Raw genomic sequence first — 23,784 nt, 5'->3', positions numbered from 1 at the left:
CTTGTATCACGAAATATTACTGCAATATTACATGTTGTATTGTGCAGCTTGTACACAAGACGCGTGTGTTTGTAAAGCATGAACGTTATTTTCACTCCATTTCCAAGTAGAGAAAGTTATTCTCACTGTGTTTCCAAGTAGAAGCGTGGCTGTGTTTTTATCTGTTAGATTTTCTAATGAATATCCATTCTCGGTGACTCATAAAAAGTAGTACAAAGATGTGTGATGCTGTTCTATCTGAACCTCTCTACCAAGCTATGTACTGGTAGTCGAGGGCAAAATGTGCTTAAGTGGGTAAGAGACTGCAAGTGCATGGCTCCTGCTATGACGTCCTTTTTTGTTGTTGTTTAAGCTTCACATGAGGACATTATCTGTCAAGACATTTCAAGCCGACCGTGTTTTTTTTTTTTTTCTTATCTTGGGGGATGATTGTCTTATATGAAGAAAATCAAAAACAACAGACCATGTTTCCCTACATTGCTTGGAAGGCGTATATTTCTGTGACATACTTCGAAGGACGGTGAAGAAGGATTTACCTCTAAATCTTTATGATATGAGATTTCTGCCAATAGATAATAAAGGGGGATCGCGTTTGACTTGATCTTGCTAAATGGCCTTCATTGTCTACGGTGGGCTCATATGGCATGGTATTATTATGATACAAGCGCACAGCCCCCACAAGTATATTCTCTAGAGAGTATAGCCAAGTTTATTGAACTGCAGAAAGTTCAGCAGTTTGTACCTGAGTGGTTATTGAGGGCAGAACCCTTGACGACACTCAGGCAGTTATTAACTTGTGTTTGTCTAGTAGGACTGACACGGCTTCTTTTTGTTACTATCATATGCTTGTGTGATGTACTTGTGAGCATGCGCATGCCCACATCGTTTTCGGAACTTAAGTCAGTCATATAAAAATGATACATAGGAAAAACAGCTATTCGTGCACGATAGTTAAAGATTTGTCGGACTATACATATATTTCGCTTGATTTCATACCGTCTTGCTCGATAAAAAATAACAGCATGGTCACCTTCCCCCCGCATGCTTCGCATGACATCGATTTCCAAGGTACGTGGGATCTGCCGAATTTTTTCTTAATGCTCTCGCATTTAAGATACCTACGTCTGTTGTCATTCCTAGGTAGATATGAGCTGTCAATTACCTGTGGCACATACAGCGGCCCGTGGTACACGGGTATATCATGCATGTTGCATCAAAAGGTTTGACGACGTAGGCGACGGGATTTTTATGTTATTTTCATGATCCGTCACACATATTCGTCTAACCCTTGTACCCTCCCATGGTAATTTTGGTCTATCCTAAGTTAAGGAGCTGAACATGAGAGCACGAAGAGGTAGGCAGCTAGTTAGATAGAAACACTCAAAGTGCCTGCAGTTTGCTCAGAAATGCTTCGCATTTTAAACACGGCAATATTCTGAGTGCACGCAATAAAGATGCTGCACAGTCAGAAGAGTTAAACCAGCAGGCACAAATATTCCATTCTTCACGCAAGAAATAGAGTGATCAAATGGCTCATTTTACAGCTACAGGAACTACAGTAAAACCTCGGTGATATGCTTTCGAATCATACGAATTTTGGAGCAACACGAATTTTTTCTTGGTAGTGCCCAATTACGATAGGCCTGCCATTTATCGGAGTACGGTTGTTAAGAACTGATTTTTCCCCAGTGGCATTTGATACAAACGTAACGCTACCACTCAGCTACCAACAGGTGCTGCCCACGGAAGACGCGATGAGCAAGCGATGGAAACCGAGTGCGGTCATGCGCGCAGTGCCACCAATTCATCACAATCACCGGTGTAGAAAAAAAAATCTTTTTTTACACTGGGTCAGAATAAACCTGTGTCGTAGCCTCTGAGATTGCGCCTGCGAATCTCAAAGGCCCCTAATGCATCTTAGTAGTATACTTTAAGGTTTAGATTACAAATGGCATTGGCATCGCACCTATTGTTTAACGCACCGACACGTGCTGCTCTCATTGTACTGTATTTACACATTTGTCTCATGTTCATGCAAGCCATGCCCCTGAGCATCAGACATTCTATGAAAGGCGGACGAGGACCGAAAGAGGAAGCAGACTGTGTCTTGGCAATTATAGACTAGGCTTGACAATGTCATGCTCTGATTGTTTGGGCATGACCGCAAATCTTCCAAATAACATCCTTTGCACCACCGTGATCAGAAAATAATTCGCAGATCCCACGTACTACGAGATTCGATGTCATGCAAAGCATGTGGAGGGAAAGTGATTGTGGTGTAATATTTCTTGTGAATGAATGAATGAATAGACTTTATTTAATGTCCGGCAGTTTTACCGGGTGAGGTAGGCAAAGAGGATATTAACCCCTGCCTCTTCCCACTCTCCATTGATTAGGAAGGCGGTGCCTCAGGTGACCGCTCGAAGTCCTTACACCCGGGCGGCATCTTCAGCTTGCCAGACGACCCAAAGCTGGTCGGCCAGCTTGTCGCTTGTGAGTGCCGCCTCCCAGCGGCAGCGCAACTGATGCCGCTGATCGGCAGCAGTGACCGCAGCCGCGGCGAAGGCCGGCCCCTGCCCTCGCGTGGTGGTGGCAGCAGAAATTGGCCTCAGATTTCGTCCCTGCCTAACATGCGTCGCGAAGGGAGTGGTGGCAGTGACGTTAGCTTTTTTTAGCACATTCCCAAAGCATGTGCTACAGTGTGGCCCTTTCTCCGCACGCTTTACATGCGCCCGTCGGGTATAGGTGAGGATAACACAGGCGTAGGATCACCGGGCTAGGGTGCGTATTTGTTTTTATTAATCTCAGAGTTACGGCCTGTTTTTTGTCCAATTTGTTGTGTGGTAGTTGGTATTTATGTCTGTTTAGTCTGTAATATTGTATAATGTCGTTGAATGTGATCAGGCGATTACCTCACGACCATTTCAGTTGTTGTGTGGATAGGGCCATCACCCCGTTCTCGGAGGTGAAGCCAAATGTTTTGAAAGGACGCTAAACATATATGTAGAAGTGATTTGATTGATATGCAGAGGTTAACACTTTTGTGAAGCCAAATGTTTTGAAATGACACTAAACATATGTAAAAGTTATTTGATTGATATGCAGAGGTTAACTAATGTAATATTTTTGATAGTTAAGTCTAGTGTAAATAAATTGTATCATGCTACATCTTGTTATCTTGCGTTGTACTTAAGCAATATAAATGTATGCGTGTTTACGTAAATGTGAATGTAAATGTGTACATATTTAGTACTCTAAGACAGGAAAACAAAAAAAATGTTATTGCCACTTCTGTCTACGACAAAAAACGAAAAAAAAAAATGTTATGCACACCACATATATAATCCTATGATACAGGCATCACGCTGGGTTAATGTCAATTGTATACTTAGGTGCCATAAAAGAGAAGTTGGTCTACTTAGTGCTATACATGGCTACCATCCTCACAAGCACAAGCGCTACACATTAGCGCTCATCATTAGGCAACTGTAAACAAATGATACATATGGGACTAAAATATAAAACATATGAGACTGCTCAACATTCCTCTGTGCGTACAACCTTTGTACATACCTGAAGCATTATTTCAAAACGTTTCGCTCTATATAAAAATTACATCTCAGTCACCTTCCTTCCACCTAACGACTTCCATAATACGTGGAATCTGCCCAATTGGCAAAGTCGAATCGCATAGAGCCAATTTCTCCACTGGCAATAGAACACAACTAAATGTAAAATACAAATAAAACAAAACCCGCGTGCACATCACATCTTTCTTCCTTGCTTGCTCTTCATTCCTCCTTCTCCTGACGGCTCTCCGTGGTTTCATATTCACCGACCATTCGAGCCATTCTAGTAGCGTTGAGTGCGCTCCCATATGCCCGCCGCAGCATCCTGTTTCACTGCTGCTCTAGCAAATTGTTTACTGAAACCGGTTGAACTAGAGTAAAACTTGAGGACTAGAGGTGATGTTACTTGTAGTAAATGTGAATGAAAAGAAAGCTGCCAGCTCATAACAAGATCGCTTGCTGCGTGACGCCAACATGCAGAAAAAGTGTTCCACACTCCCCATCAAAATATGGCTACTAGCAAGCTCACTGACATTGCCACGTACACCTATAAAGTGAACGAAGGGATGACCGCCACGGTAGCTCAGTGGTAGAGGTAGAGCATCGAACTTGTTCTTTGAGGGTCGCAGGTTCGGTCTCTGGTGGCGGCAATTAATTTTTTTGTCCACTTTTCTTTCTTCACATTCACTAGTACAACTAACATCCCCTATACTTTCCTTGGCATTATTGTGCATTAATTCTCAAGCATCCATCTACAATTTTATGTAGTCAGCGGTGATAGCATATTTTAGGCACTATAGTGATAGAGACCACATGCATTAAAGCGAAAGAACTGCTCATCACTTGGCGCAGTTTGAAAACTTCTCAAGTTGATGTCGTTACCTGCTGGCACCCATCTGATCTGCACATATCCCAACATCGTTTTACGTCCCAACGTCCAACATCTCAACGACACGCAAATAAATACACACAGTATTCTTTCGTAAATGAAATACACGTTAAAGAGGAACTCCGGCGTTTTTTCAATATTCACCAATTTCAATAAAACTTTGAACATGTGTTCGCATTGGTACTGTAGTGATACGTGCCAAATTATACAATCATAAGTCATTTAGTTTTTTAGAAAACAAATTTTACAATTTGCAGCTGATTTTGGAATCACACTTGTAAACGCGGGCCACCCTGTGTATATGACGTCAGGGCCTACTCTTTTTTTCGAAAACCCCGCCTTTCCCAGCAAATGGATGCAGTGCACGCTTTCTTGTACGAGGTGATGACAACGCGAGCGCAGTTCAATTTTGTCAGCTCCATTGCCAACTTGCTTTTCGTGCATCAGAAGATCGAGGCACCTGAGTTATGTTTACACCCTGGCCAGCCGTGGTGGTGTGTAGCAGATCTCGTGACGTCATCGGCGACGGTATCCGATGACGTCATTGGTTACCCACCATGGACGACAGAGTCATTCTCTGTTTCGGTTTCTGTTCCGACTCATCGTTTTTTGCATAAATAAAATTGACCAGTGCCTGGGCAAAATGAACCACCCTAGCTTTTTCACGACTGTAAAAACTATTAGAAAACAGCATTATCTCGGTATGAATGAAAGTCCACAGGAGTTCCCCTTTGTCGTCAGCTAATTATTTGACACCAAATTGGGAGCCACTACATTTTAATTATTCACAATAACATTATTAACACAATGCTGAGTTGTCGTACGAGCGAGAGCAAAACTAGGATCTTGTGCTTCCATATATTGCTCCAATCGGATATATTGCATGCCAATTTCGCCGCATGCATCTAATGGAGCACATGTATGGAGAAGACTCTACCTCAAAAATATTGTTACGGAAAAGATTTATTCACCGAGAGCTGGTCTTGCTAACGGCTTAGCGAGCGCACAGTCAAGCAGGCCAACGGGAGAAGCTTGAGAGTCCAACCCACTACAACCACGTTGTCGTCGTCTTCTTCATTTGGGTGCCAATTCAGCTGTGTCGGTGCGACAGTTCCATACACGTATCATCACCCCGGCCCGTAAGGCACCGTCTCGGTGCCTGTTAAATGAGCGCGTCGGCGTTGTAGGGCTTGAGACGAGAAACGTGGACCACTTCCGTTCTGGGAGCAGGAGCTGATGAGTTTGTGGTAGCGGCAATCTCGTAGGTCACAGGTGTGACTTGACGCATGACTCGGTAGGGCCCAGCGTATCGCGATAGTAGTTTCTCGCAGAGGCCAACACGTCGAGATGGAAGCCACAGGAGAACAAGAGATCCCGCAGAAAAAACGGCATCTCTATGTCGACGGTCATAAAGAGACTTCTGTGCTGTCTGCGACGACGATAACCGAGCACGCCCTACCGCACGTGCCGTGAGGGCACGGGTGATTGCATCCTGAGCGTACGAGGTGGAGGATGGGTGGTCTGATGAAAGCAGTGTGTCGAAGGGCAGTAAGGGATGACGTCCGTAGAGTAGATAAAAAGGGGAGTAGCCCGCTGCCGACGGCGGCATCCCAGAACGGCGTCGCCCAAAGAGCCGACGAACTTTACGCGAAAGTCGTCGAGTACGCAGCCGGTCGGCAGCTCTCTCCGAGCGACTGGGAGCGTTTCGAGCGGCAGCACAACCCGGACATGCGGCCTCCGTTCCGCGGCCAGCTCATGAGTTGCCTGGCCTCGAGGAGAGAGCACGAGATGGCTCACTCGCTGCTTGAGTATGCGGAAGGCGTCGCCAGCGGTGTGACGCGCACGATGCTCGGCCACTACCTGGCGTTCTGCTCGACCGAGCAGCGAGCGGACGCCTGTTTGCGCAGAATCCTCGAGTCAAGCGGTGGCTTGCTGGACAGTCAAACACGAAATCTGGTAGTGAAGTCCCTCTGCCAAACGCCTCTGTGGAAAAGAGCCATGGAATTCCTCGACGAGCCCGAGGCAGCTCCCGAACCAATCAATGCAGCGGCAGTCGCATGCTTTCAGCACCACGACTTCTCTGCAGCATGGGACTGTCTTGAGCGTCTGCGGCGCTCGCAACAACCCCTTCGCGTCTTCCCTTCCACAATGAAGGCTTGCCTTGAAGCTGCTCGCACGTTGGCACAGAGCGGCGACTATCTCGACGAGGGACGTCAACTCGTCGACCATCTCTTGGCGTACTTAGCCACTGTTAGCCATGGTCCACTTCCCACATCGCTAGCACTGAACGTGTCCAGCTTCTACAAGGATACGGCTCAGCCCGGTTGGAGCAGTGGACCTGCCAAAATTTCGAGGGCCGGCCTCTGCAACCGGTGCAACCGCCAGCTCGAGATGCACGGTCTCAGCGACACAGAGTGGGAGGAGCTGCGTCGAGGAGTCATGGAACGGTGCCTGGTGGGTGACGACCCCTACCTGGGCAGCAACCCCAGAGAGCTGGCCAAGTTCCAGGACTTCTTGGAGCGCGCTCCTGCCTACAATGTGGTCTTGGATGGACTCAACGTTGCACTCGCCAAGGGCAACGCCAACCAGAGGGACAGAGCTCAGCAGTTGCTGAAGGCAGTGCACCACTACGCCGTTAATGAGAAACGAATCGTGCTGCTAGTGGGACACAAGCACATGCTCCAGTGGCCTGCTGAAGTTATGGATAGAGTTTAGAAGCACTGCCTCCGATACCTGGCCAATGACACGTCGCACGACGACCCATTCGTGTTGTACCCAGCACCTCCACCAAAAGATGTTACGGGAAAGATTTATTCACCGAGAGCTGGTCTTGCTAACAGCTTAGCGAGCGCACAGTCAAGCAGGCCAACGGGAGAAGCTTGAGAGTCCAACCCACTACAACCACATTGTCGTCTTCTTCATTTGGGTGCCAATTCAGCTGTGTCGGTGCGACAGTTCCATACACGTATCAATATTAATTGTTGGGCTAGTTACTTGGGTATAACTGGCTTCAACAGATTACTGCAAGCATATCAGACATTGCTTGACTCCATGCACAACGCCGGCCTAACAAGCACACAACTGATACACCATATCGAGTCTCCTTTTTTTTCAGATATTGAAAAAATGTAGAGTTTTTCTTTTTTCTTCTACTGAAAGTATCATTGGGTCTGCTCCAACACTTTTTCCGCCAGTGCACCCGTCACTAAAATACCTTCTAGCCACCCTAGTAGCGATTAACTTGTGTTGCGTGCTCCAACAAGAGTTCGAGACGAGTAACAACAACAGAAACTACAGTGAATTCATGGTGTGCTCCACTTGCAAGGTCGTGTTAACATCAAACAAGGTGCCCGTGATGAACGGAACTTTATGTCGACCCATGGGCTGCACCGCATGCTACTCACAGTTCTCTTTAGTGGGAGATGGGATAATTTTTTACAAAACTTCACGTGTCTCTTAGAAGACCCCACGAAACAATAGTTTCAAAAAAGAAGTGCAAGGTAAGTATCGGAAACTTCGGCATGCAAGAGCCGCCAACTACCGTAGCTATGCAAGCTGTTCATTACGCCAATATTCTTTTTTTTTGTTCAAGCTGTGCCAATAGTCTACCAGCATATCTACGGTATGCGTATAACATGAAAGCCTTGTAATTTAATGGGGAACTTTGACACAAATCCCACCGCGCAGTATTTTTATGTTTCAAACCGTCGTACCACCGGGGATCAGAAGTACCGCCATAGATTATTTTATGTTTCCGATTTGAGTCGACTCACACAGGCTCATAACGTACCATGATTCTGCGACACAAATCAAGCGTGTTGTTTTCAATGCTTCTTCTTGAAATGTGGAAATCACCTATATTATTGAGCAAGTGGCAATGTGAAAAACAAAGCTGTTATAATGTTATTTGTACAAAGGAACCACACTTTGTTCAGACTAGAGCAACTCGTGGTGGCTATTTTTGTGATCAAAAGTGACTCTTCCCCTTGGGAGTAATGACATAAGCCTTGCATTTTGATTGGTTCGATGCGACAAGTAGCGCGAAATATTCAAACAGTCCCAGATAGGACATACTATTGTGCGCTAAAATGATAAAAGGCCCTGTTTGCTTTTCGTCAGATACAAAAAGATTTGTTTTTAAGTTTGAAAACAATTGCAAAACGATGCTAGGTGCGCTGCACAATGGACACAAGTGTGGGCGCCCGGGATCGTTTATATGCCTCGCAGCTTAACCAAAAGAGTGCTTACGATCGCCGGCACGGCGACGTACAGTACTCTCCGGGGTCACTCGTCTTGCAGTGGTTACCATCACGTCGTGTTGGTCTCAGCGAAAAACTAGTGTCCCGTTACGTTGGCCCCTACCGCGTCATACGCAAGGTCACCAGCGTGACCTATGAGATAGCTCCACTCCATACCACGTCAGTACCAGCTTCAGTCCCGACCGATATAGTGCACGTCTCACGGCTTAAACCATACTTCTCACGCCTCGAGAATTGATCGCACCGGGACGGTGCTTCTACCGCCGGCGGGTAATGTCACGGGCTAAGTAGATGCCTGAGGATGACGACGACGAAGTGCTGAACGGGAACGTGCTCGGACTGCAGCAGCATCGTACGCATTAGTTCGCCAGTATATTCGCCAGTACACATTTGCTCACCAGTGTATACTTTATTCCCCGTAACAATATGGCAACAAGGAGCAAATGGGGAAAAGTCAGAGAGGCGGAGAGGATTCATTGAATGACCGTGATGAAAAAGAAGCCGGCTATCGGTAACTACCGAAAGGGAAAGAAGAAAATAAGGTGGGAGAAGTTTTATAATAATTCTAGAAGAAGCGCTTTACTGTTCGAAGCGTGGTAGGGTTGCCTTAGAACACGTAGTCATAAAGCAAGATTCAATAAAGAATAATAATAATGTACATGCTATGCGGAAGCTAACGAAACGATGGAACATGTTCTGATTGAATGCGGCAATATCCAGCCATGAATAAGTGTGGGTACAAGCCTACACGAGGCTTTCGCTTTCAGGGACAAACATAGAAAGCTGAACACGTCCGCGATAGAAGCAAGTAAGAGACGGTTAGAATATTGGTGGAAGAAAAGTAGAAATAAAGTACAGAAATAGTGGGAAAATGAGGTCATCCTACCTGAAGAGGCATTGAGATGACATATAAATTTATATTTTTCTTTGTTATAAAAAGATTGATTTAATCAAAGCAAATAAGTCATTAAGCCAATATAAAAAGAAAGTTTTCTTCCCATTTCTTTTTCTTGAGAGCCTAACACATGTCATCACACAGATGTCACCACCCCGTTATAAAGGGGACGCTGATAGCATCCATTCATCCATCCATTAAAGTCTCTCTGTCTTAGCCACCATAACAAGGCAAGTTGTCCGATGCATCTGTGTAAGAGGCGAGCGGTGATTGGAAATAGCCTTTGACATCAGCGGAAGCTAATAAGTAATAACTTCTGTTAGCATGTACCGATTTTGATCATTCTTTTTGCGTTCATCTCGGTATTCAGCACTACACTGATTCCAATGCTGCAGAATACAGACGAACAAGTGTCGCAGAGCTCCAGCGCAAATAAACAACACAGGACCATTAAAGAAAGCGCTTGTAGTGTGCACGCTCTTTTTCTGCTGGTCCCATGTCGTTTATGGTGCTCAAAGTTATACTTGATCAAGAGATTCCAACTAGCCCACCTAGCTATCCTGTTTGGGCCATAAGTCTGGGTGATAAATCTTGTGGCGAGTTTGAGCTGTAGCAAGCTTGCGGCTGAAAAAAAATTTGCGAGTCTAAGTCCAAGTGAGTTTAGTTGAGGAACATTCTGGAGAGTCTAGGTGAGCTATACATACGAGCCGGAGATCCATGTTTTTTTTTTGTCCGACCTATGGTCCTGTATGCACAACTAAAGCATTACTAGCCTTATGTTGGCTCACGTATACTCGCATTGATTTCAACGCACTGGCACCCATTCGCCACTTCAATATTTATTGATCGTATACGTCAGTTTGGTCCTTCATCCAATGCATGGTGCACAATTCTGCCACTGTAAGAGTGCAGAGAAGCAAAATAGACAGAGAGAAGTATGGGTGTGCGAATCGTAAAAATTAATCTTGAGTCAAATTTGAATCGATTAGTGCTGAATAGTGTCCAGAAATATTGAATCGAATACCAAATACCGAAGATTTCATTGAATTTAGAATAAAGAGAACAAAGAAATGAAAGCTGCTAATGCTGTCGAGCACATAACGCAGTGACTGCTACTGAAAGACTGCAAATTGTCATGGAGAAACACATTGTTCCACATAACCGGGCTTCAGGGTTTTTTGCCGTGTTTCTTGCAGTTGAAAACATGCGCTCACTGGGAGGCTCCTCAGTAGCAGGGATAAAGTGCACCTCAGTAGGGTTACATGGAAAAAGTGCACCTCTGTCTGTCTTCCCATTATTCAAAGGATCATCTTTTCTTGAAAGCAGGGGCTCATTGTAGAATTCTTGAATTTTTTGACTATAAGATATCAGCTCAGTGAGCTGGTTATTTTTTAACATTAGCAGTTCGCCAGTCTGTTCCCTGGCCTTCTTTTTCTGAAGCCGTGATGTGCAGAAATGACAGATTTGCTACAAATAAGCATGCATTCACTTTTGAAGCAGAAAATTGGTGAAATTTTCAACAAAAGGCCTAGCTGTAACGACAATAGCATTCGTTGTGAGTCATCCCCCCTCCCTCTAACCAAGTTGCACCATTGCCCTTTTTCATGTTTTAGATATTCATTCTCTCGAATTATCCGAAACCTCGAATACTAGGTCTCAGAAAGTCCAATCAAATTATTTAATTACGTATTATTTGATTCAAAACTCATCTATTCACACACTCCTAGAGAGAACAAAAAAATTCTGCACTAGTGCCGTTCTTGTGTAGGTCTTGATGTAGTTCTAAATCCTGCGCTCAATGAAGCTCCATTAACGTGAACTCTGAGGGAGTGCGCAGCACAACCAACCCAGCGATCCCTTTGGGGTTTGCCACCACCTAAGTAATCGTACATTTGTCGAGATGGTGGTGCCCTTTCTTTTGCAGCGCAGGTATGAATCGAGTGTTTTAGAAACATTTTTTGAAATTTTATGTATATTATTGGAATTATTTCTTCGTTATTTCTGATGTGTTATTATTTTAGCCTTTGTTAGTTTATTTTGCATTACTTTCCAGCATTGTTACAGCATTATTACTTTGTTTTAGGCCTGTATTGACCACTGCATGGCTGATTGATTGATTGATTGATTCGTGGGGTTTAACGTCCCAAAACCACCATATGATTATGAGAGACGCCGTAGTGGAGGGCTCCGGAAATTTCGACCACCTGGGGTTCTTTAACGTGCACCCAAATCTGAGCACACGGGCCTACAACATTTCCGCCTCCATTGGAAATGCAGCCGCCACAGCCGGGATTTGATCCCGCGACCGGCAGGTCAGCAGCCGAGTACCTTAGCCACTAGACCACCGTGACGGGGCGACCACTGCATGGCCAAGCAGCACGAGCCAGAGTATAGATGACAACACGGGCCGCAGAGTGCTACACATTTAAAAAAGCTTCATCATGTCAGAAAAACACGTGCTTCCTCTCCTCCTGCACTTTAGAGGACATAAGGAAGGTACACCGCTCAGGGACAATGGTAGAAACAAAGGGCTCTGGCAGTAAAGCTTGCAGCATGACAGTTAAATTTTTCTTTACAGGTCTACTAATAAATCGATTTGAAAGATTATTTCGATAAGATGTTCCCCAGACAGGCCATTAGAACATTCAGTGATTAAACAAAATTTTCAATGAAGCCTATTGAACCACACTTTTAATGCAAAACTTCTCATTGGCAGTTCTCATTCAAGTTAGATAGTAGCCAAACAGTAGAGTAGAACGTTACATTCTCAGGCACGCTGCACCAAATTTGACAAGGTTTGTTGCACTCAAAAAAAGAAGTTAGAAATTTAGTGACTGCAAGATGGCAATTTTTAAAGTTGCAGACTCTAAAACATGAAAACAGAAAGTTAGTTATGTCTTTCGGCAATGAAAAGCAATATAACATAACATTCACGTAAACATAACAATTCATTATTAATCGTGACAACTGTAGGGTTTCATGCCCCCAAAATTTACATATGAATTTAAGAGATGTCATAATAGAGAACCGCAAAAATTTCGACCACCTAGGGTTCTCTCATCATCATCATCATCAGCCTGACTACGTCCACTGCAGGACAAAGGCCTCTCCCATGTTCCGCCAGTTAACCCGGTCCTGTGCTTGCTGCTGCCAATTTATACCCGCAAACTTCTTAATCTCATCTGCCCACCTAACCTTCTGTCTCCCCCTAACCCGCTTCCCTTCTCTGGGAATCCAGTCAGTTACCCTTAATGACCAGCGGTTATCCTGTCTACGCGCTACATGCCCTGCCCATGTCCATTTCTTCTTCTTGATTTCAGCTATGATATCCTTAACCCCCGTTTGTTCCCTAATCCACTCTGCTCTCTTCTTGTCTCTTAAGGTTACACCTACCATATTTCTTTCCATTGCTCGCTGCGTCGTCCTCAATTTAAGCTGAACCCTCTTTGTAAGTCTCCAGGTTTCTGCTCCGTAGCTAAGTACCGGCAAGATACAGCTGTTATATACCTTTCTCTTGAGGGATAGTGGCAAACTACCTGTCATAATTTGAGAGTGCTTGCCAAATGTGCTCCACCCCATTCTTATTCTTCTAGTTACTTCAATCTCGTGGTTCGGCTCTGCGGTTATTACCTGCCCTAAGTAGACATAGTCTTTTACAACTTCAAGTGCACTATTACCTATCTCGAAGCGCTGCTCCTTGCCGAGGTTGTTGTACATTACTTTCGTTTTCTGCAGATTAATTTTAAGACCCACCTTTTTGCTCTCCTTGTCTAGCTCCGTAATCATGAGTTGCAATTCGTCCCCCGAGTTACTCAGCAATGCAATGTCATCGGCGAAGCGCAGGTTACTAAGGTATTCTCCATTGACTCTTATTCCTAACTGTTCCCATTCTAGGCTTCTGAAAACCTCCTGTAAGCACGCGGTAAATAGCATTGGGGAAATTGTGTCCCCCTGCCTTACACCCTTCTTGATTGGTATTCTGTTGCTTTCTTTATGAAGCACTATGGTAGCAGTTGATCCCCTGTAGATTTCTTCCAGAATGTTTATATATACTTCATCTACGCCCTGATTCCGCAGTGTTTGCATGACGGCTGATATTTCTACTGAATCAAACGCTTTCTCGTAATCTATGAAGGCTATGTATAGGGGTTGGTTATACTCTGAGCATTTCTCTATTACCTGATTGATAGTATGAATGTGGTCAATTGTTGAGTAGCCTGTTCGAAATCCTGCTTGTTCCTTTGGTTGATTGAATTCTAATGTTTTCTTTACTCTGTTAGCAATTACCTTTGTAAATAGCTTGTATACTACAGAGAGCAAGCTGATCGGCCTGTAATTCTTCAAGTCCTTGCCATCTCCTTTCTTATGTATTAAGATGATGTTAGCGTTCTTCCAAGACTCTGGTACTCTTCCCGTCAGGAGACACCTCGTAAACAGGGTGGCTAGTTTTTCTAACACAATCTGTCCTCCATCTTTCAGCAGATCTGATGTTACCTGATCCTCACCAGCAGCTTTGCCCCTTTGCATGCTCTCCAAAGCTTTCCTGACTTCTTCTATCATTACTGGTGGGGTGTAATCTGGGTTACTGCTAGTTCTTATAGTATTAAGGCCGTGGTTGTCACGGCTACTGTACAGATCTCTGTAAAACTCCTCTGCTATTTTAACTATCCTATCCATATTGGTAGTTATTTTGCCTTCTTTGTCCCTTAGTGCATACATCCGACTTTTGCCTATCCCAAGTTTCCTCTTCAATGCTTTGACACTTCCTCCGTTTTTCAGAGCGTGTTCAATTCTCTCCATGTTATACCTTCTTACATCGCATACCTTACGTCTATTAATCAACTTCGAAAGCTCTGCCAGTTCTATTTTGTCTGTTGTACTTGACACTTTCATGATTTGACGCTTCTTAATTAGGTTCTTCGTTTCCTGGGAAAGCTTGCAAGTGTCCTGTCTAACTACCCTGCCTCCAACTTCCACTCCAACTTCCTCCAACTTCCATGAGGGTTCTCTCATGTGCATCTAAATCTAAGTACATGGGCCTCAAGTGTTTTTATCTACATCAAAAGTGCGGCCACGGCAGCCAGGATTCGATCCCTCGACCTGCAGATCAGCAGTCGAGCACCACAACCATTAAACCACCATGGCAGGCGATTCATTTAAAGAGAACAAAGCTGATGTACCATACATCATGATAAAATGTGACCTATATTTTGCTATGTAGTGCTATAAAGCTTTATAAATTAACAAATCAGATAACCTTCAAACTTATGTTAGTTATGCCCGCTTTTTATGCACCAACAGAGGCACCTCACATAACCCCTGCATCATTTTTTGGTGCAGTCATAGCTAAATGCATCTATACTTCTTTTAAGCTAACCAATTTTTTAGTAGTCTTTGAAAAAAAGATTTGTGGCCCTAAATTAAAATTCTGCTTTCTACAGTCACTATAATTTTATCGCTCAAATGCAGCAAACATTATTCAAATCTACCAAATGATGTTTCCTATAAGCATTTCTGCATTTAACATGTAAACTACTAACAGATATAAATGCCACATCAAATTTTTAGTATAACTACCGAAATGCACAATAGCTAGCGATAACCATGCAATGCCGCAACAAATGAGGTCTCTAAAGATAAAGTTGGGTCTGATATACATGCCCGTGTTGAAGTTACGCCGATATGATCCGAACCGAAAACAGTGGAAACGAAAGTGCGTGATTTATTTGCCCATAATTGTCCTGTTTCAATCAGTGAGTACAGTACCTGAACCTGTGGCATCAGAGTTTGTTCCTAGCTAAAGCTTCCTCACGAGTTTTTATAAACTGCAATAAAATTTTACCAATTTGTTTTGAACCACTGGCAAAATGAAAGTGGCGCACATGTCCATGTTGTAGATTTAATGACAATTGCATTGGCATTAAAATTGTAGAAGCATTGGCTTCTACAATTGTGTCCATATGTGCTGACAATATATTTAAGCCAGTGATTCAAGTTTGGCATTACATATGTCATTTTGTAGGACTCCCTGACCATGTAAAGATCACTACTTCAAGCTCAAAGGTCAGAAAAATTGGCCACGATCGCAGAATCTCTGCGGTGAAGTCATTCTTCGAGCTCCAAAATCGAAGTGGTCACATAAGTTGGCGAGCTGTAGCTTAATGCAGCTATGAAGTGATAAAGCTTCAGAGTTTTCACTTCACACGTGCTAAGCCCCAAGAACAGTTTGATGTACATTTACTATAGATCATTACATCGATGTGCCACTTGCTGTAACAGCTTCCATCTTACCATAAACCATGTTTTACATCCTGAACTTTATACCAAAACTAGACCAAGATGGTAAACCTAATATCACAGATTAGTTTGCCCCACAGTCGATGAGCTTAGGACCAACTCTGAAGATAAGAACTCACCTTTATAAAAGTGGCCGTTTTTTAGAAGACATGATTCCTTTTTGGACACCATTCCTGGACAGTATAATCACAACTGTCAGGAGAGAGCTAAAGATCTGCCCACCAAAAAAATGTGAGCACTTAAAAAGTAATGATTTATTTGCATTCTTTTACACGATTGTGGGGGAGCAACACCACCGAGTTAAGGCACTGAACAGAGAGTATCAAAATATACTTCTAGAGGACGGAAAGTAAAAGAACCATGCAAATATTTGTAATAAATAATATCTAATACAGTTGAGTTTCTCTACAACAATCACAGATATTAAGAAATGATTTGATATCGTAAAGGAAATATAAAATATTTAAATTAAAACCTGTTCATAATCACTGCTGAATACAACATTGATACTGCTGTGTCTGAGCGATTTTCTTCTATAACATATCTCGGCCTTGAACAACAAGCAATTCGCCAGCTTCGTGATCACAATTCATACGTATTATGACCCCACTTTGATGTTTCTCGGACATTCGTGATCATGAGCAATAGGGACAGACTTGAGCAATGCAGCTGACGTCCATTCTTATTCCTCAGGGGCAGGTGTGCTACACGAGCAGAATATCAATAGAACCAGTGAATGTATAAGTACATACAGAAAATACAGAAACAAAACCATGCGTATGCACACTATATAGCCGTGAATCAGATGTCCTTTGCTTTATTATTCTATTTGCTTTATTATTTACTATTCTATTATTCTGAATTTATTATTATTCTACTATTCAAGCAAGTGATGTAGAGACAAGGAAGTCAATCCTGTGTTTAAATCATTCCCAGATCATGTGTATAGCATCAACCTTCTGCAGAAAAATACAATATTATAGCTATGGGCAATGCAAAAGTGTACAGTTCCATATTAAAATCATTACTGCAAATAATGCTACAGCCAGCATACCCAGCAATTATTTTGGTGCAAAAAATCTTTAAAGCAAAACAGACAACATTTACAGTTACAAAATATAACATGCACACACCATACTTTAAGAATTAAATGGTGAGGTTTAATGTACTCAAGGTGCACAGCTAGTAGGCTATGTTGAAACTATTCTATTTTGTGAGTAAGGAATGTAAGATTAGAAATGTTCTCCCAAAGAAAAGTGTATAAAAATGGCATTTTGCATGCTGGGCATCAGCAGCACACGGAAACTAAGACAGTATTGGCACATACTCTCTTCAATACCATTAACATGTTCTCTCACCTGCCACCTATAATATGATTCCCATTGTTACACAACAAAACGTTTGCAAAGTGGCAACAACAGCGTCCCATAACCTGCATTCATTGACTGTCATGGAGCAAAAAGCAAATGCAGTCATAATATACACACAAATACACACACATACAACAAAGTCAAATTAGCAAAGAATAAAAACACTTAAATATTTCACTGGAGCAATTAATCTTTCAAACACAGTTGGGACCAGTTAGCTCTACTACATCCCATTAAAAATAGCTAACTGGACCACCCCCCCCCCCCCCCCAAAAAAAAAGAAAATTCATGGTGTTTGTAACACATAGAGCAGAAAAGTTTGAAATTTAAATTATTAACCTTACTGAAATTTGAACAAACCACAATGCTAGCGCAAGAATTTTAAAGGGAAGCCCGACATTTTTCTAGATGCAGTAGTCTTAATCATGTACATGCATTCCAGATAATTAAGGGTCACTCAGTAAGGCCATTCTTTTACAACTAATAAGTAAAGCTTTATAGCAGATTTCGTGACTACACCAAATGTCAACTGAAGCATTTCATTTGTCCCATCAAACTACAGACACCCTTTATGTGAACAGTTAAGTTTTAACTGGGCGATTATTTCACTCAGTGTGATTATGAGACCAAATGTGATATCTAAAACCAACAAAGCCAACTGCCATTAAAGAGTTACAAACAAGTACTTTTTTTTAATGTGTTGGCATTTACGAGACACCATTATGAAATCATTGCACCAGAAATTAAAGGAACACTAGAGAAAAAAAACAATTTTGCTTATAATAATGTTTCGCACCATTCCAAAATCACTATGCTTGACACAAAAACATGCTTGGTTAGTAAGAAAACTTTCAAAAAGGAAATGCCGGTTAAAATTCCACCCAGATATTCTCGCATCAAATGTCGGGATGTCATGAATTTTGACAGTACCTGCCAGGTACTACACAGGTCTTAATCCCACTGCTCTTTGATAGGGCTATAGCCTTAACACACCAAGTTTTCGGAAATCTCATCGAGCCAAAGTCGCCAAAAATATGAAAAGCACGATTGGAAATATGTGAAATTATGCGCATTGTTTTCTGGGCCAAATTTAAATTATTCTTTAACATTAGTTTTCTTCCCTATCAGTTAACCTATGGAACTGAAATTAACATCATAGTTTTTAGAGCACAATTTTTAATCTAAATTAATTCAGTGTTTAATTTTAGTGTCCCTTCAAGAAAAGGATTGACGCAAGAATTTTGTATCTTGTTCCTTTTGGTTGCAATAAGTACGTAGCTAATAACCAACTTATTGCAGCTGCAAACCTCATTTGCTCAAGCATATCATGGTTCATTATTTGGAGCCAGTTTTATATCACCCAGTCGCACTTTCAATTTTAGAGAGCACCAAGACCAAGTTGGTTTTTTTGTGTTAACACAGATGGCCACAAGGCCACACAATACGGTGACGGCCACACAAGTACTATATTGACAACTGCGGCAGACACCGTACACAGGAGCATGACAGCCACTACAAACTCATAACATAGGTGGTTTTTGGTTGTTTACATTAAAACCATATTAATGTACATGTGGTTAGGGGCTCCATTTTGCCCTTACTTTTATAGGATACACTTTGAAATTGCCTAATAAGAACTTTTTCCTGAGTGAGTTGGTGAACACTTGATGACAGCTTGAGTTTAGCGCTAAAAGATGAACATACGAGAGTTGAAAGACAAGCACTTGTACTGTCATCTCTCATGCGTTTGTCATTTTCAATACTAAAATCAAAATGTTATCAAACTTTAAAATTCATTTTATATAAGTTCTGGACTATATTCTATATTGATAATTTGTAGTTGATGTATGTGTGTCCACATAAATCTATCACACAAGTTATCTCGCCTTCAAAATTTAGTGTCAATACTTCAAGTGATCTGCTTCGAGTCAAGGAAGTTACGAGCTGCTAACTAGTTGTTACCCGTTTTTTAGCATTGTTTTTCCTCCCCAATTGTTCAGCATGCAGCCATTGCTATCAGTGCACCTCCCAACTTCAAACATGTGCTAATGGACTGATAGCACATTGTTGCAAGGTATGTATACTTATATGATTGTGCCAACCATGATTGCCATAGTTGGATATAACTTAAAGCATTCAGAAAAGCCCCCTCACCCATCAAGAGGACCAAAGCACAGCAGCCGATTACCTCTGTGACTAAAAATATAGTCCTGCTCATGCATGTGACGATGTGCTCCGAAGGGGGAACCAGCGGCCACCCAGCTCATAATATCTTACCGGAGTGCACACCCATTGGTACAGGCTGGTGTGCATCTGTGTTTGAGGAGGAAATGCCGTGCAGTTCTAAGTTGTATGCAACTAAGGTTATTACACATTTAGACAATTTCACAATAAAGAGATTCGATTTGTATTACACCACCTTTCCTGACCACAAAAAGACAAATCATGTACTGAAAAATACTAGGATACTTCACCAGAGTTGCCTTTTACCGTCCCTTAAGAGCTACTACAATGAGTGGCCGCTTACTTTTGATAAACCTGTAACATATTAATAAATTATCATTACTAAATTATTATACTGTTATCCCCTATAAGAAATTATTGTAAAAAGCATAAAAATTAGGGACAGCAGTGAAGGTATAAGTGACAGTATGAGGACCAAGTGCAAAACAAAACCTGTATAAGAAGTGAATTATGCATTATAGCCTGATATTACATGTCATGCATCATTTCACATTGCCATATAGCAAATATACTTATTGCGCAAATGGCCTTCTGAGGCTAAAGGCCAGTAACTAGTGGAGCAGCTGGAAACACACTGGTTATGATCAAGCTAGAGGTCTCTACGTAAACACATTCATCACCTGCTTTTATAACACAAAAATTACAACAACTTTCAAACTACCCAATAAAGTTGTTCAGCCCATCACTTTTCATAAGTGCATAGCTCTCACAATGTATGCATCAAAACTTGGCTCGAACATTTCATGATGTTCAGTAACAAGTTACAGATTATCCACATCATACAGCCCAAACATTGTCCTGTATGATGCACGTGAATTGCACCGGTGAGATGATATCATCCTTCGAAGGACACTAAAAACAAACATTGCTAAAATTAAATCAGTCGAAATCATCCAATTACATATTTTCCCTCAAGTTTTGCATTGGCTGCTTCGTGCCAGCAGATGATTAGTCGCCGAAAAAAAATGTCGTACAAAAGAGGCCTTACAGTCAAAAGTCGAGTTACTACCAACAAATGAGGTGGTATAAACACAAATATCCTAATAATAATTGCAGGGTCTAACGTGTCAAAACCCAAATAGTTATGAGAGATGCCGTAGAGGAGGGCCTTGGAAATTTTGACCACACGGGGTTAACGAGCACATACAACTAAGCACATCGACCTCTAGCGATTGGCCTCCATCAACATGCCACTGCGGCAACTGGGAATTGACCTCGTGACCTTTGGCTCCATGAACCCAAATATCTTAAGCTACCCAGAAACTCTAAATAACCTAGAGAGATATGGCACCCCTACCTCATAAACAGCACAAACAGCAACAAAGTGAAGATGTAACATCGTAAAGTCTTCCATTTATGTTTGTACTGGTATGCACTTTGATTACTATTCTGCACACCTTTTGTGCCTACCTTTTTTTTATGTTCCTGATTTATTGTGATGTTAATAAAAACTAAAAGAAAAATTGAACTTCACGAACATTGTGTCAAACAAATAAATGAGTCCTCAAACTAATTTTCCTTCAACACTTTATTTTAAGCAACTAACGAACCATTATTTTCCCGTTAGCTATAGTAATTAGTTTTTTCACCATCAGTGATTGACTGCAGCTTGTCAGTTATGAACATAACATGTAATTAGTTCTGCAACCTTGTTAACATTATACTAAAGTAGCACCATTTTGCCTTATAATTACACCATTATGTCAAATACAAAAAACAACGGTTAAGGCAGCTTTGAGAATTAACTTATTCAGCACAACTAAATACATCGCGTTTTAAATATATTTAGTAGAGTTATGGCTGAATCTGATTCTGGATAAGGAGAAAAACATCCTTCTGCTGCCCTCGTGGAGCACAGCTCTTGTTGATCAAGCCATAATCATTGAAAGGGAAGCTAACAGCAAAGGCCGGCGAACTTACTCATAAGTTGACTCACTCAGACTAAGATTACACTGTGAGTCTGAGTTTGAGCATGTCCGGGTGAGTAATATGCTGGCGAGTTTGATATGAGTGAGTCTGACTCAGGAAAATTTGAATGAGTCTAAGTCCGAGTGCGACCAAAACGCAAGAGATGTATCTTGACTGAGTCAGAGTGAGGTGCACTTATGTTTGCCGACTTATTTTTTTTTTTTTATTTAAAAATACCTTACAGGCCCTTGTTGCAGGGCATTGTGTAAGGGGGGTTACAAAGGGTGAGTGTCACGACAAAACCGTAAGGAAACATCAAACTTTGAAAGAACACAACAAGAAATAACGTTATATGTCACTAAAGAGAGAATGTACAAAAAGTCATTTGAAATTACACATCGGAACATTGCTGGTGGGAGGAGAACAAATATCCGCAATACACTTACTAAAAAACACCTAGCACACACGTAGCCAAAAATATTTTAGAGCAGCGTGTAGAAAGCAATTTGTTCTTGTTTAAGAAATACAGGATAATAAAGGGCGATAAGAGAGTTTTTCTCGTGTGTATAAGAACATTATAAAGTAGGAAAATGCAGGCGGTCACAAAGTGTGAAAAAAAAAAAAAATAGTGCGTGCTCTTTACTGAACGAACACAAGGCCCTAAGCTGTAAGCGGGAGGAAATGAAAAAAAAACGAATGAATATAATTACACTGAAACGATACAGGAGGTGCAACAAATACTTGTAAAAAGGAACCAATCGAAGTGTCTATGACTGAAAGAAAGAGTGAAGAAGTTGTCTGAATTTTTCAGGGTCTGATTGATATGCAATGTCATTCGAGAGATCATTCCACAAGCGGATGACGCGAGGAAGAGCCGATGAGTTAAAGGCGCCCGTTGACCCATATAATCGCGTGAAACTTAAGTTATTATGCAACCTACGAGATGTAACGCAAGGTTTATCGAGTTGAAATGGGAATGGTTTGTTACTGTAAACATACTTATGGAAGAGGCATAGGAGAGAAATATCACGCCGAGTACTCAATAGTTGAAGAGAAAGGCAAAGTTTAATTTCCGTTATGCTGCTATGGTAGTCGTAATTTCGTGAGATAAATCGGGCTGCCCTATTTTGAATAACTTCAAGCATGTTGATTAAGTAATTTTGGTATGGGGACCAGATCGATGCGGCGAATTCAAGTTGCGGGCGAACGAAGGTCTGATAAGCTAGCTGCCGAACATGGGATGGACAGCTATGCAAGTTGTGGCGTAAGTAACCCAATGATTTTGAAGCTTTCGCACAAATGGTGGTGATATGGTGTGACCAAGAAAGATTTGGTGTGAAATGAATACCGAGGTACTTGTAGGATGATGCGTACGACAGAGGGTAGTCATCAATTATGTACGAATGGCTAGAAATATGTTGCTTGCGTGTAAAACACATAATTTTGCACTTCTGCTTGTTTAGCGACATAAGTCATTTTTTGCACCAGTCATTAATCTTGTTGAGGTCATTTTGCAGTGTTAGGTGATCATCGGTACAGGTTATTGAGCGATATATAATGCAATCATCTTATCTACTCATATTCAGCATTATTATGAGCCTTACATGTATTCTCAGTTATACTCACTTTTACACACAAGTATTCCAAAACAGTATCATTCATACGCCATTTCAATATTTATTAATTAGAGGCGCCAACTACTTAGGGGGGTGCCTTGCACTCCCCCTCTGCCAACTCTTCTGGGGAAGTTCTTGATTCTATTTATGCTGTCATCTCTTTCAATAAAAATGACCTTGCTAATTTACAACCACTCAACTTGTACTCAAAGGTACTATACCAAACGGCACCAAGAAAAGCACAGATTGTTTGAGATATTGGGGTACAGCATTGACACCATGATTAAAGAAAGCTGATTTTAGACTTACGGACTCATGAGTCGACTCACTCAGACTCAAATTGAGCCTTGAGTACGAGCTGAGTCCAGGTGAGTAATATTTTGGTGAGTCTGAGTCCCAGTGAGTCCGGTTGAAGAAGAGTTTCGCGAGTGCGAGTCCAAGTGAGCCTGGCTCAGAAAAATTTCGGTGAGTCTGAGTCCGAGTGAGTCCCAAGTGCAAAATATATTTCATGAGTGAGCCTGAGTGAGCACCGTAATTTTAGCCGACCTATCACACTTGTATAGGCCCGTCATCGCTGGGTCACTGATACAACATTAAGCAAGATGTTTCTCTAAAAAAATGTAAATCTAGAGCAATGGAACAACACCAAAGGAATTATACTAGTACATGCAAATCATCAATCATAGCAACAGATAGGCACCCACAGCACAGAAATAAATCAAAATTATTGTAAGCGT

The 23,784-nt window shown here is 42.0% G+C and overlaps 2 protein-coding genes and 1 long non-coding RNA gene across 7 annotated transcripts in view; 2 read left to right on the top strand and 1 right to left on the bottom strand.

Annotated features, from left to right (window-relative positions):
• Nucleotides 1–2,163: 2,163 nt before the first annotated feature.
• The window catches only part of LOC142775007 (uncharacterized), a 63,997-nt gene continuing 42,376 nt past the window's right edge, over nt 2,164–23,784 (top strand). Inside the window, exon 1 of one of the 2 annotated variants that reach the window (XR_012886631.1) lies at nt 2,164–2,781. This is a non-coding gene — a long non-coding RNA (uncharacterized LOC142775007). The remainder of the gene's footprint in view (nt 2,782–23,784) is intronic. The other variant, XR_012886630.1, reaches the window with a different exon arrangement.
• On the top strand, nt 2,795–7,257 carry LOC119176616 (mitochondrial ribonuclease P catalytic subunit). Its single transcript, XM_075876258.1, has one exon. The coding sequence runs from the start codon at nt 5,971–5,973 to the stop codon at nt 7,171–7,173; it is 1,203 nt and encodes a 400-aa protein (XP_075732373.1). The 5' UTR covers nt 2,795–5,970; the 3' UTR covers nt 7,174–7,257.
• Nucleotides 16,142–23,784, bottom strand: part of LOC119175829 (uncharacterized) — a 58,293-nt gene continuing 50,650 nt past the window's right edge. For 2 of the 4 annotated variants that reach the window (XM_075876252.1, XM_075876255.1), the window contains one exon: nt 16,142–23,493. In XM_075876252.1, coding sequence (XP_075732367.1) covers nt 23,373–23,493 — 121 coding nt within the window. In that variant the 3' untranslated portion in view covers nt 16,142–23,372. The remainder of the gene's footprint in view (nt 23,494–23,784) is intronic. The other 2 variants (XM_075876254.1, XM_075876256.1) reach the window with 2 other exon arrangements.

This window comes from Rhipicephalus microplus, chromosome X (genome assembly GCF_043290135.1).
Source record: "Rhipicephalus microplus isolate Deutch F79 chromosome X, USDA_Rmic, whole genome shotgun sequence".
Classification (NCBI taxonomy): Eukaryota; Metazoa; Arthropoda; class Arachnida; order Ixodida; family Ixodidae; genus Rhipicephalus; species Rhipicephalus microplus.
The sequence above is the reverse complement of the archived record's forward strand: the minus strand, read 5'-3'. Positions and strand labels throughout refer to the sequence as shown.

Excerpts from the sequence above, each read along its gene's own strand:
- LOC119176616 (XM_075876258.1), top strand. The coding sequence starts at position 5,971 with ATGGGTGGTCTGATGAAAGCAGTGTGTCGAAGGGCAGTAAGGGATGAC.